At 41.3% G+C, this 14359-nt stretch overlaps 1 protein-coding gene across 2 annotated transcripts in view; it reads left to right on the top strand.

Moving 5' to 3' along the window:
- RGL1 (ral guanine nucleotide dissociation stimulator like 1) overlaps nucleotides 1-14359 on the top strand; it is a 127010-nt gene that overhangs the window by 79029 nt on the left and 33622 nt on the right. For both annotated transcript variants that reach the window (XM_082612056.1, XM_082612055.1), the window contains exons 5-8: nucleotides 1934-2118; nucleotides 8227-8351; nucleotides 9749-9964; nucleotides 13907-14010. In XM_082612056.1, the coding sequence (XP_082468182.1) occupies nucleotides 1934-2118; nucleotides 8227-8351; nucleotides 9749-9964; nucleotides 13907-14010 (630 nt within the window). The remainder of the gene's footprint in view (nucleotides 1-1933; nucleotides 2119-8226; nucleotides 8352-9748; nucleotides 9965-13906; nucleotides 14011-14359) is intronic.

Genomic DNA, 14359 nt, shown 5'->3' with positions numbered 1-14359 from the left:
CATTTTGCTCGTTCTTTCAATTAATCCCAGAGCCCAGATTAATTTCTTCTAGCTTTCTGTGAGGAAATGAAAGTTTTGTTTCTCTCTTTTTTTTAATCTGCACTGAAGATTTAGAAAATACTGAATTATTTCTATGGTTTTAAATGCCAACCTTAATTAATGGTTTTATGTCATCTATTTCTGCTGTAGCTATGTGAATATTATCGTTCCAAATATCTTCATGTCCATATTGGTGAAACAGTGATCTCCACAGCAGTGAAAACAGTTAATTTCTTTCCCTTCTGTGTTTGTACGTCAGTTCCAAAAGTTCAGCATTAGATTGGCTTTAGTTGCATTTCTGCCTTGATCACAGTCTAGCTCTCTGCTGTGAACTTGAGACCTGTGAAGTTTAGACACACCTATGAAAGTCCAGGCAGCGGTTTCATATATATGGATCATAATATCTTTTTGTTTCTTTACAGTTCGTTAACTAAGCGAACAGTTTGTTTGAAGTCTAATCAGATGGTAATTTAAAAATCTGCTAGACATTTTTTTTCAGCTGAAAAATTTTAATTAGGTCTTTCGCTAAAACAAAGTGTCCCAGGGCTTCCCTGGTGGCGCAGTGGTTGAGAGTCCACCTGCCGATGCAGGGGACATGGGTTCGTGCCCTGATCCGGGCGGATCCCACATGCCGCGGAGTGGCTGGGCCCGTGGGCCATGGCCGCTGAGCCTGCGCGTCCGGAGCCTGTGCTCCGCAACGGGGGAGGCCCCAGCAGTGAGAGGCCCACGTACCGCAAAAAAAAAAAAAAAAAAAAAAAACCCGAAAAAAAAAACAAAAACAAAAAAATACAAAGTGTCCCAGCTCTGTCAATAAAACATGCTTTGATTAATTTATAGTCCCTGCCATCTTCTCTGGCCATCATCAATGGATGCACCTTGTTCCTGGGGCTGGCTGGTCATTAGTGAGGCAACGTACCATGTGCATGGGACACAGCCCAGCACGTGCCCGACTCAGGAGTGGCTGTAAAGCCTTCTTTGAATATGAAGCGTAGGACAATAGCACTCAAAAGTTGTCCTTTTTGTCAGCTGTTTGTCTTTTCCATTGAGTGAGGGGCTGCACCTACCTTAAAGAGAACAAGCTTGTGTTATTAGTAACATGAAAGCAGGGAACTGTGCCCCCATGATGACTGTCTCTTTTTGTGCCCTGGTCCTTGTTTCACCCAAGGTGGACTCAGCTGAGCCATCAGAAGAAGTCGCCCTCTCAATGAATGGCTTTGCTTATCAAGTTTTTCTCCTTTACTTTTAAAAACCTAACTTTCTACTCATACTGTTTCTTCCACTTGAAACACATTGTCCTCTGATAATTTGAAAAGCGAAAGGATAATTTTGTGAGGACATTTTTGGTGCTATGCTGAAACCCTGGTGATCTTTGTAAAATTAAATTTACACATGATCTTTCCTAAACCTAGGCCCTTCCATCCGTCAAAGTTCTGGCCTACTGTCTGTTATTTCCTAAAGTGTTATCACAGTAGATTTTGTGGTCTTTGACTTGAGTGAATCCAGAATTGGAAACACATAATCTTGTTGTATACAGGTTACTTTGAAGTTGCTTCAGGACTCACTAAATCTTCTCTTCCGTGTCTTTTTTTGCCCTGTGTTGGTTTTTCCAACGTTTATGGTCCTGTTTTTTTTTTTATTTTTTATTTTATTTTTTAACTTACCAGTCTTTCCCCAGCTCCCCAACCACCACTTAAAATAATAAAAGGTACTCAGGCTGTTTTCAGATGCTTTAAATTAACTTCACTGACATTGCCGGGAACTTCTAGGTGAACTGTCCATTGATCACTTGCACAAGTTTTCCTGAGGCATGGCTGGGACAGGCTCTGGTGTCCAGGGCTGGTTTTGAGTCTCCAGAGCCAGTTGAGTGCAGTGACTTTCTGTTTCTCTTTCTCAGTGCAATCGCCTCCATCCTGAGGGCCTGGCTTGACCAGTGTGCAGAGGACTTCCGAGAGCCCCCTCACTTCCCTTGCTTACAGAAACTGCTGGATTATCTCAAGCAGATGATGCCAGGCTCTGACCCAGAGAGAAGAGCACAGAATCTTCTTGAGCAGTTTCACAAGCAAGAAGTAGAAACTGACAGTGAGTACTTACTTGTTTGATTCCAGGGAAGAAGCTAGATTCTGATCCTGCAAACCTCCACAATGAGGAAATGTTCTCCCTGTACTTGTTGAATAGGAGGCCTTGGTTTCCCTCAGGACAGGCTGCTGGGGGATTGGGGGCTGTGGTAAAATTCTCAAGGTTATTGAAGTACTAATTACAGAACCTATAGCATTTTAGAGCAGAGTCGGGGATATTCAAGATCACCTAGTCCAACTCCCTCATTTTATACGTGAGGAAACAGTGGCTCAGAGGTGAAGTGATTTCTCGGGGTTTCCTTCAATACCATAAAGAGGACGATCTCCCTGATGGTCTTTTACCTTTCCTTGTCATCACACACCATGCTGAACTTGAATTTGCTCTTCATTATCTGCCTAATTGGTTCCTCCTTCTAGCAAATGAAAATGCATCACAAACCACCACCCCCATTCAGCAGGCGAGGAATTAAATCCAGTTCTGCTCCTGCCCTCACAAAAGCTTGAAAAGCTTGAAAAGCTCAGAAAAGATGTTTCTCCTTCAGCCGGAAAGCATCCCTGTAATCTATCCCCTACTGGGGCGGATTACCATCATTTCGCATCTCTGATGGCCTCATCCAAAGGAAGTTTCTGTGGCTGTTTTTTCCTATCTGAGGAATTGACTGCCTATTTTCAAGGACAGAGGAAGGGCCACCACTGCAGGTCACGGGCGGCTTGGAACCATCAGGCTTTGAAGAAAGTCAGGAAGAGGCTAGGGCGGTCTTTCAGTGTGACGTTTTATCCCCTCACTGGCTGCTGGGGGATGGTTGCCATGGCAGCTGACCCACTTGGAGCTTCTGACAGGCACTTCCCTGAAGTGACGCCTGATTTCCTCAGTGAGGGAAAGGAAATGGTTCCTCAACACCGATAAGGGAAGCTGCATCAGCGCCAAAGAAAATAACCTTAAATTCCAAACAGGACCTGTTGAATTTTTTATGTATGGGGGACCAGAGAGGGGAAAATGCAATTGCATCATTAAAAGCTGACTGCCAAGTCCTCGGTATCTCAGATGACTTCATTTGCCGGGAATGTTTGAATACCAGGGGCACTCCTCCAGCTGCCGGACCTCAACTCCCTTCAGGGCCTCCCCTCCTGTCTTCGTGCTGGAGTGGATACACCATTAGAGCCCAGCTGTCCCCACGGGAGCTGCCTCTGGCTTCCGGCCTAATTGGGGAACTGGTGGGACCAGTGGTTCATTGTTTCCAACCGGGACTGGAAGGCCAGCTCATTTGGCAGGCTGAGGCAGGGGAGAACGAGATGGCCTGACTTTGGTAAAGCTTTTAGGCAATCCCAGAAATGAATTTTTTCTGTGTTTGGAAATTTTTAATCAAGAACTCTCTAAACTCTCTGTTTATTAAGTACAGGAATCATTACCGAAAAAGAGTTTTAGGAGCTTGGTTCCCATATGCTTATTTTACCCAGTTTCATGCTGGCAAAAGTAAACAAGCTCTCCTACATGTTTTCCAAAAGTGAAATCTTGCTTCAGGTTTTTACCTACTTACCACTGGAAGAGAATCAAAAGCAGAAACAGTGAAAGCATGGACTAGACCCCGGAGAGAAAGGACCATGTAATCTTCAGATACGGCAGCGTTGATCCAAGGCACATATCAGGCTGCTATGGAGTGTTGGGTGAATGAGATCAAGGCTTAGCATATATACTCCTTGGCTGAAGTTGGCCAGCCTCTGCATTGCAGAGCAACTGGGACAGATTTATGCACAGTGATTAGCAAGAGAGTTGAGAGGCCCTTTCTGAACCTTTGGGATTTCAAATATCTTATTCCTCCACCCAGTGAGAGAGGACCAGAATTGTGTGGAGGAAAAGTGGTGAAATCATGGGGTTTTAGCTTTCTTTAGCTCATGCTGGTTTGTGTCTCAGACTCCAGAGGCAGGCAGAGATCCCCTCCTTCCTTACCTGGTTGTAACCAACCCCGTTCACATCAGTACCTTCAACTCCAGGGTGAGGCGGCCAGTCTTAAATCACATACCTGTCACCAAAGTTGGCAGATACCCACGTAGTGCTCTGACAGGGGAGGTGATGTAGGGTCCACTCAGTGCCCCTTTTCCCCTCGGAAACTAAGAAAAGGCCACCCCAACTTGATCCAAGATGCCTAAAAGTCTTTTATTCTGCAAAGGCTTACAATGTAAACATTCTGGGGGAGTAGTAACACCCTGATTTAAATGTCTGCTAAGATATAACTGAATGCAGCTAGATTTTTGTTCTTGAGAATGGATTTGACAGGCAGAAGAGCAAGCAGTGTGAAGGGGGATGAGGTTGGGGAATAACCCAGGAATTGGGGAAGGTTTCCCCGGAAGAGAGGCTAGGGACCCAAGGTAAACGTCTTCCAGGTCCACAGTCTTTCACAGTGGAGACTGGAGGTCCTGTTTCATGTGCTGAGCACTTATGCTTTTGATTTGGAGTCCTAGGTAGAAAAACTTTATTTTTTCCTACTTCTTCAGTCTGTATCCGATTAATTTGCTAATCGATGATCTTATCTCTAATAAGGCTCAGGTGAATTTAGCTTAAGGCTATTCTACTGCTTCATGCATACTTTTTTTTTCTTATTAGTCATCCATTTTATGCACATCAGTGTATACATGTCAATCCCAATCTCCCAATTCATCACACACACACCCCACCTCCCCCCGCCGCTTTCTCCCCTTGGTGTCCATACATTTGTTCTCTACATCTGTGTCTCAATTTCTGCCCTGCAAACCGGTTCACCTGTACCATTTTTCTAGGTTCCACATACATGTGTTAATATACGATATTTGTTTTTCTCTTTGTGACTTTCTTCACTCTGTATGACAGTCTCTAGATCCATCCACATCTCTACAAATGACCCAATTTCCTTCCTTTTTATGGCTGAGTAATATCCCATTGTATATATGTACCACATCTTCTTTATCCATTCGTCTGTCGCTGGGCATTTAGGTTGCTTCCAAGACCTGGCTATTGTAAATAGTGCTACAATGAACATTGGGGTGCACGTGTCATTTTGAATTATGGTTTTCTCTGGGTATATGCCCAGTAGTGGGATTGCTGGGTCATACGGTAATTCTATTTTTGGTTTTTTAAGGAACCTCCATACTGTTCTCCATAGTGGCTGTATCCATTTACATTCCCACCAACAGTGCAGGAGGGTTCCCTTTTCTCCACACTCTCTCCAGCATTTGTTCTTTGCAGATTTTCTGATGAGGCCCATTCTAACCAGTGTGAGGTGATACCTCATTGTAGTTCTGATTTGCATTTCTCTAATAATTAGTGATGTTGAGCAGCTTTTCAGCGCCTCTTGGCCATCTGTATGTCTTCTTTGGAGAAATGTCTATTTAGGTCTTCTGCCCATTTTTTTTTTTTTTTTTTTTTTTTGCGGTACGCGGGCCTCTCACTGTTGTGGCCTCTCCCGTTGTGGAGCACAGGCTCCGGACGCGCGGGCTCAGCAGCCATGGCTCACGGGCCCAGCCACTCCGCGGCATGGGGATCTTCCCGGACCAGGGCACGAACCCGTGTCCCCTGCATCGGCAGGTGGACTCCCAACCACTGCGCCACCAGGGAAGCCCCTGCCCATTTTTTGATTGGGTTGTTTGTTTCTTTAATATTGAGCTGCATGAGCTGTTTATGTATTTTGGAGATTAATCCTTTGTCCATTTATTCGTTTGCAAATTCTGAGGGTTGTCTTTTCGTCTTGTTTACAGTTTCCTTTGCTGTGCAAAAGCTTTTAAGTTTCATTAGGTCCCATTTGCTTATTTTTGTTATTTCCATTACTCTAGGAGTGGATCAAAAAAGATCTTGCTGTGATTTATGTCAAAGAGTATTCTTCCTATGTTTTCCTCTAAGAGGTTTATAGTGTCTGGTCTTACATTTAGGTCTCTAATCCATTTTGAGTTTATTTTTGTGTATGGTGTTAGGCAGTGTTCTAATTTCATTCTTTTACATGTAGCTGTCCAGTTTTCCCAGCACCACTTATTGAAGAGGCTGTCTTTTCTCCATTGTATGTCCTTGCCTCCTTTGTCATAGATTAGTTGACCATATGTGCGTGGGGTTATCTCTGGGCTTTCTATCTTGTTCCATTGATCTATATTTCTGTTTTTCTGCTAGTACCATATTGTCTTGATTACTGTAGCTTTGTAGTATAGTCTGAAGTCAGGGAGCCTGATTCCTCCAGCTCTGTTTTTTTCCCTCAAGACCACTTTGGCTATTCGGGGTCCTTTGTGTCTCCATACAAATCTTAAGATTTTTTGTTCTAGTTCTGTAAAAAAGGCCATTGGTAATTGATAGGGATTGCATTGAATCTGTAGATTGCTTTGGGTAGTATACTCACTTTCACAATATTGATTTTTCCAGTCCAAGAATGTGGTATATCTCTCTATCTGTTGGTATCATGTTTAATTTCTTTCATCAGTGTCTTATAGTTTTCTGCATACAGGTCTTTTGTCTCCCTAGGTAGGTTTATTCCTAGGTATTTTATTCTTTTTGTTGCAGTGGTAAATGGGAGTGTTTCCTTAATTTCTCTTTCAGATTTTTCAGCATTAGTGTATAGGAATGCAAGAGATTTCTGTGCATTAATTTTGTATCCTGCTACTTTACCAAATTCATTGATTAGCTATTTAGGCATCTTTAGGCTTCTCTATGTATAGTATCGTGTCATCTGCAAACAGTGGCAGTTTTACTTCTTCTTTTCCAATTTGTATTCCTTTTATTTCTTTTTCTTCTCTGATTGCCATGACTAGGACTTCCAAAACTATGTTGAATAATAGTGGTGAGAGTGGACATCCTTGCCTTGTTCCTGATCTTAAAGGAAATGCTTTCAGTGTATCACCATTGAAAATGATGTTGACTGTGGGTTTGTCATATATGGCCTTTATTATGTTGAGGTAGGTTCCCTCTATGCCCACTTTCTGGAGAGTTTTTATCATAAATGGGTGTTGAATTTTGTCAGAAGCTTTTTCTGCATCTATTGAGATGATCATATGGTTTTTATTCTTCAATTTGTTAATATGGTGTATCACATTGATTGATTTGCGTATACTGAAGAATCCTTGCATCCCTGGGATAAATCCCACTTGATCATGATGTATGATCCTTTTAATGGGTTGTTGGATTCTGTTTGCTACTATTTTGTTGAGGATTTTTGCATCTGTATTCATCAGTGATATTGGTCTCTAATTTTCTTTTTTTGTAGTATCTTTGTCTGGTGTGGGTATCAGGGTGATGGTGGCCTTATAGAATGAGTTTAGGAGTGTTCCTTCCTCTGCAATGTTTTGGAAGAGTTTGAGAAGGATGGGTGTTAGCTCTTCTCTAAATGTTTGATAGAATTCACCTGTGATGCCATCTGGTCCTGGACTTCTGTTTGTTGGAAGATTTTTAATCACAGTTTCAATTTCATTACTTGTGATTGGTCTGTTTATATTTTCTGTTTCTTCCTGGTTCAGTCTTGGAAGGTTATACCTTTCTAAAAATTTGTCCATTTCTTCCAGGTTGTCCACTTTATTGGCATAGAGTTGCTTGTAGTAGTCTCATGCATACTTAATTTTAGGTGGAAGTTGAAAGCTAATCCTAACATTTTGAGGATTCTAAGTACTTGAGAATTCTGAGGACTTCATCAGCATTTCTGACACCAGAATGGCCTGGCCTGCCTTCATGCCCATTCCTTCCAGGCTTCTGATTATAAATGGCCCAGTAATTAAGAACTGAATAGTTGGGGTTTAGGAAGTAGTTGGATTAGTGCTTGAGCTGATCAGAGGGTTTGAGGGAGCCCCCAAATGAGGGTGACCCCCTGAATGTAGCCCAGCTTTGTTTCTCTAGACTTTGCCTAACCTGGCTCTGTCCTTGGCCGAGGAACCAGTGGTTTGTCTAGGTGACAACATGAGGCCTCTGAGCTTAATAACGCATCTAGGAACAAGCAGAGACTGGAAAAACCTCCATTTCACTCAGGTTTATTGTCCTTGCTGTTCTCTCCCTGTGGGTTTTCTAAAGGAGCAGCTCTTTTCTTCCTAAATTAAAAAAGTCCTGTTGGACTCTGTAAACAAGGTTGTATACAGCAGCACCAAATTACTAATTTTTTTCCACCATTAACAGATGGGTTTCCCAACACCATCTCCTTCAGCCTGGAAGAGGAAGAGGAACTGGAGGGCGGCGGGTCTGCAGAGTTCACGTGCTTCTCAGAAGATCTCGTGGCCGAGCAGCTGACCTACATGGATGCAGTATGTCTTCTCTTTGTGCCTCCGATGTGCTTCTACTTAGAATGTGGGGAGTGACAGTACTGGTGGCCCCGGGTCACGTGATTTAAGTCTTTCCAAATCCCCGAGAGAGGCTTTGCCTGTAAATGCAGAGTGAAGATGTGATTTGAATCCATCATCTGAATAATTCAGGCCTAAGCTCTTCTTACAATTCTGGGAGAAGGTGCTTTTTACTTGGCACTCAATACCCAAAGGGAAATAAGAATTCTAATTCTAGGGAAACAAAAATCTATCCTGTTCCATGGGTATTTCTCTCCCTTTAGACTCATGAATATTTCAAGATCCAAACTGTTTATTTGGAGGATTGTAAAGGGGTCAAAGTATAAGTTAGGATAAAATAAATTCACTGAATCCACATGTGACTATATCTGGCAGCTCATTTCCACATGTGCTTCCTGGTCTTTTGAAGTTTGGATATTTTTGTTAGCTGTACATATTTGGTTTCATCAGCCACGTTTCATAGCTCAGTGTTAGCTGGTTAAAGAAAAAAGGGCTGTTATCAATGATCACAATGGTTTTTAGCTCTTCCACACTTAGCACTTTAGAGAAAGCAGCATAGAGTTTCCATCTAGTTAACATGCAAATAGAGTCTCAGAAGTAAATCAGATAGTCTATATAAAGTAAATCTTGGTGTTCTCTCTTTTACACAAGCCCTTGCACATCCTGTATTGAAATTGTTGTACAAATGAGAATCAGATTTGTTCAACAAATTTGTTGTTGTTTCACACACTGATAGCAGAAGAGAAAGATGGAAGACTTCATTGGCTATGACTTTTAGGCAAAGACCTGGAAACCAGGCTTTAAATCCCTCCTTCTTCCTTTTACTGTGTGATGTTGAATAGTTTTTCCTTTTGTATGTTTCTTAGTTTCTTCATTTTAAATAATGGGAAATAGAATAGTGACATTGATGAGTGTCACAGGTACTGTACTTCTGTGAATCACTTTTCAGGTGGTCATTCATATGCATTATACACAGTTCATGATCATGAGTGTCCAGGATGTACCATGGATATGATTTTGAGGTCAAAATAATCTTAACCACTTGTTTTTGATTAGTAGTACAGATTTTTACCTGGCTTTCCTTCCAAGATAGAAAAGTCAAAATGTTTTTGGACATTTAAATTTTCTTTTGGTCATCGTGTTCCATTTGTTCAGTTGAGCAGATTTAGAAGGAACATGTGGGCTTTTCTGATCAGTTAATGTATTAAGTATTTACTTTTTTCTATTGAAATAAACACCATGAGGCAAATCAAGTAGAAAAGGGTTATTTGTCCATTCACAAAGTACCAACTTACAGATGACATGCTTTGCCATATGAAATGTGTGTGTTGTCCTTAAAGTCAATTCCTCTTTTATTCTAGCAACTATTCAAGAAAGTAGTGCCTCACCACTGCCTGGGCTGCATTTGGTCTCGAAGGGACAAGAAGGAAAACAAACACTTGGCTCCTACGATCCGTGCTACCATCTCTCAGTTTAATACCCTCACCAAATGCGTTGTCAGCACCATTCTGGGGGGCAAAGAACTCAAAACTCAGCAGAGAGCCAAAATCATCGAGAAGTGGATTAACATTGCTCATGTAATTGTCTTTTTAAAAATATCCTTTGGGTTTAGTAGATATGGGAGATTATGCCATCACTCTGATGTTTCCATTTGGTTGAAAAGCAGCCAAAAGACCATATGTGAGGGCCCATTGGGTTTTTTTTTTAACATCTTTATTGGAATATAATTGCTTTACAATGGTTTGTTAGTTTCTGCTTTATAACAAAGTGAATCAGCTATACGTATACATATATCCCCATATCCCCTCCCTCTTGCATCTCCCTCCCACCCTCCCTATCCCACCACTCTAGGTGGTCACAAAGCACCGAGCTGATCTCCCTGTGCTATGTGGCTGCTTCCCACTAGCTATCTATTTTACATTTGGTAGTGTATATAAGTCCATGCCACTCTCTCCTTTCATCCCAGCTTACCCTTCCCCCTCCCCGTGTCCTCAAGTCCATTCTCTATGTCCACGTCTTTATTCCTGTCCTGCCGCTAAGTTCTTCAGAACCATTTATTTTGAGTATAGTTTTTAGTATAGTTTTATACTATTTTAGTATAGTTTTTTTGTCCTTCCAAAGTAAGAAAAAAGTTGGCTTTCTTAACGTGGGAGTTTATTTATTTTTCCTCTTTAAAAAATTCGTCCCTTGCTCACTTCTTTCTGCTCATGGGCCCCTTCCGGGTGCAATGGAATGTCTGCTTTTTCACAGACTGAGTGTTGGTTCTGCCCCGTGTTCAGTAAATATCAACTGGTGGCCTCAGTGTCAAATGGACTGCTCTGATAATGCAGAAGGATTATCTCGCACCCTTCCAGTACCTGGAAGCATTCTATTTTCTGCAGACTTGAAGAGCCAGTACCTTCTTAGGATCTCGAATCTCTTTTCTAAAAGACTGAAATATACAGATTTCACATTAATCAAGGGCTTTCCTGAAGGCTTTATATCTGAAGTTGGAGGGGAAGAGTCTATTCCTAGGCCTGAATTACATTCTGCTGGGTGTCAGTCCAGTCTATTGGATCAACTGCTTCCATGCCATATGACCTTGACCTTCATTTATCAGCATCTTATTTCATGAGTGAGGAAAGGTGAACAGTATTCAGTCAGTCACCACATATTTCATGAGCCCCTAAATGCTTCAGAGCTACAATTTTATGTACTTTGGGGACATAGATAAGCTAAACGCAATTAATTTGATCCTACAGGAGCCTATAGTCAAACAAGGAAGCTAAGATATACTGGAATTATCTCAGCCTGGGCTGAAGAGGAGTAGGGCCATATGACATAAGTGCTGCAAAAGTGGAGGAGCGAGAAATCACTTCTGACTGGGGTGATCCAGGAAGGTTTCATGGGTAGGATGACATTTGAATTTATCTTTGAATAATTGATAGGATTTGGGATATTTGAAGATTTGGGAAGATTTTTTTTTTCTCAGCAGAAGAAATTACATCAGCAAGAGCTATGTAATTAACAACAATTTTGACAAATAATTATTATGTAAATATACTCTGTTCTGAGCTATATGGGTCAATCCTAACCAAAACACATTTTGTTTTCTACCCCATTGTATATTTTTCTCATTAAGCCACTATCTGTGGGCATAAGGCTTAAACTTACACATTTTCTCTCTCTCTCCTTTTCTTTCACATTCTCTTTTGTGGTCTTTGATTAAATAGTAAAGCCATAATTGTGCCAGAGAATTTGCTTTATTTTGAGTCTGTAGGTGGTCTAATACCACAGACTTTTTAGTACATGGAAAAATACTATATAGAAAAAACAAAAAAATATCTTATGCAACTTTGACTTCTCCTATTCTGAATTGAGGTTATTTATCAACAAGTAAGAGCTACAAAAGAAGTTCTGATAGAGCATGGAATTTCTCTGTCTTCTTAGACTGATAAGAAAAAATATTTTTTGGCCACAAATGCCATATCATTTATAGTCATCTAAATGTCTCAAAAGAAAATAGTCTGTCTACTTTTAATCTATTCAACTGCTTAGAAAATCTGTAGCAAGCATGTAGCATCTGTATATGTGACAGGGTGACTCAAACAATGACTTTGGCCCATATAAATATCAATCGTGTATTTATGTGATAATAAGAAATACAAGTTTTATAATTTGAAGTATATTCCAAATCCCATAGCACCTGCTTAAAAGCCAAAGGTCCTTAACTCTTGGTGATGCAGTTTCCCAGTGTGGAGCATGCTGTGTCCCTTGAAATTGTGTAGGTAACTTAATAAAATAACAAGACTCACAGGTGGTTTCCAGCTGAGATTTATTTTACTTTTCCTGCATTAATCACAGTCATTTTCTATTGAGAGGATGTTTGAAAAAATGATAATTTTACATGCAGAAAATATTTCTGACCTAATATGACTGTATTTTCTTGGACTGGCCTTACTGCTACATTTTTACTTTTGTATCACCTCTCCTCAAAGATCGTTCCTTTTCTAGAAATGGGGCCTGATGCCCCTTGTACTCCTTTAAACCCTTAGCTTAAGCCTCTTTCTGAATAATGTGTTCCATATGTTTATCACAATTTGCATGAAATATCTGGGCCTGAGTTCCTTTATTTATTGCAAGTTTCCTGATTCTTAGAACATAACTTTTGGATTCTGAACCTTTGTTGAACCATGCTGTCATGGGCTTGGTTTCCAGACTGACTGTAATTCAGAGCGCGAGCTTTCTCTCTCTCTTTAGCTTTCTCTCTCTTTCTTTTTAAATAAAGGGAAAGCATTGAGGCGTTTAAAAAGAGTGGGCATGACTTTTGTAAAGAACTTTGGCATTTACTCTAAGAAAATGTTGTGGGGTTTGTTTGGCGTAGTAATTTTAAGTAGCCAGATTTGGGTGTGCCAAGTTAGAGAATGCCACTTTTCCTTCACAGTCAGGACTTGCGTGACTTCATGAAGTGATCTTTCAAGCAACGTGCATTTATGCCCAACCACTCTGGGACCTCTTGCCCCAGATATTCTGCACAAAGCCAAGCCCATGTCCACACAGTGTACTCGATAGTCAACAGTGGATGTAGTACACTCCCCCATATGCCTGCACATGGAGCATCTCCTTGGGCATAAGGCACAGTCCACTCTCTCGAGGCTGCCACCTTCCCCATTCCGGCCGCAAATGGGACCCTCTCCCTGACTGTTTTGCTGTCCCCTGCCATTCATTCAGCAGGACTTTGACTTCAGGGTCGCTGCCTGCTGATGCTACAGACTCTGAATGGTAGCTGAAGTTTCAGGATCAGGCAGTCTTTCTCCTTCCCCAGAAAATGACATCCAGAGTGTTTCCTGTTCTCTTTCTATTTTGTTTTAAAACGCTGCCAAAGTGAATTTTATTTTAAAAGCCCAAGTTATTTTGGAACCATTGTAAGTACCAAGGTGTTTCTGAATGTTTATGATTGTGGCACAAGCCAATTTGAAACCGAATGGATGTGTATAAAAATATTCCCTCTTGGCTAAGAACATAAAAGCCAAAGTTCAACTTGTGGTGAGTTTTTATTGCCAAGGTATATACCCCTCTCTGGACAAGGGTTGGTCATGAGATGTTTGATAGCATCTGACCTCGAAGCAGCTGCTGCCCGGTTCACTTTGTGGGTCTGAAGGATACAGTCATCTTTCATGTGTATTTTTAGGGCATATGTGTGCTTTCTTCAGAAGAAAGTTTGCTTTCTCTAGCAAAGCTCTGTAGACTCACCTCCACTCGTGTTTTTACTGGGAAAGCTGGAAACTATAAAACTGTAACAACAACACAGAAAATATATTAAAGGGAGAAAAACAAGTGTTCAGGGCCAAAATCTGTAAAGTGTTTCAGTGGCTGGGGTGGGAGCAAAGGAGCCACTTTTTGATGTTCCGTATTTATACAGCCGCCTATTTAGTGGTAAGAGTTCATGGCAGCTGTGATACCTCTAAAACAGGAAACCACCAACTCACTGTTTTATTGATATTTAAATGCCTTGTATGTTTTAATCACTCTCCCTACAGGAATGTAGAATCCTGAAGAATTTTTCCTCCTTGAGGGCCATCGTTTCAGCACTGCAGTCCAATTCCATCTATCGGTTAAAAAAGACTTGGGCTGCGGTCCCCAAGTAAGTTCCCAAGTGTCTGCTCTGCTTTCTTTGGCTGGGCTGATTGGTTGCTGCATAAATGGTGTGGGTCCTCATTTTCAAAGCTCATATTATCTAACTAGAGAAACATCTTTGAAAGCCTCTGTGTGTTCCAGGCAGGGTGTGTTTTACACATCATCATGAATGAGTTTTGAGGCAAGGCTGCTGCAGAAATCAAACTCACTCTCAAAGGGTGCCAAGGCCAAGATGATTGGCTTTGGGGATGATTTTAAGGATGTGCATATTATCTGGGCTTTGAGGGATAAGGTTGTGGAGTGATGAAGTTACAGCAATTTGCCATTAGTTCTGGTTATTTTTCAGCCACATTCCA

Source organism: Mesoplodon mirus (genome assembly GCF_964341445.2).
Source record: "Mesoplodon mirus genome assembly, chromosome: 3".
NCBI classification, from domain to species: Eukaryota; Metazoa; Chordata; class Mammalia; order Artiodactyla; family Ziphiidae; genus Mesoplodon; species Mesoplodon mirus.
The sequence above is the reverse complement of the archived record's forward strand: the minus strand, read 5'-3'. Positions and strand labels throughout refer to the sequence as shown.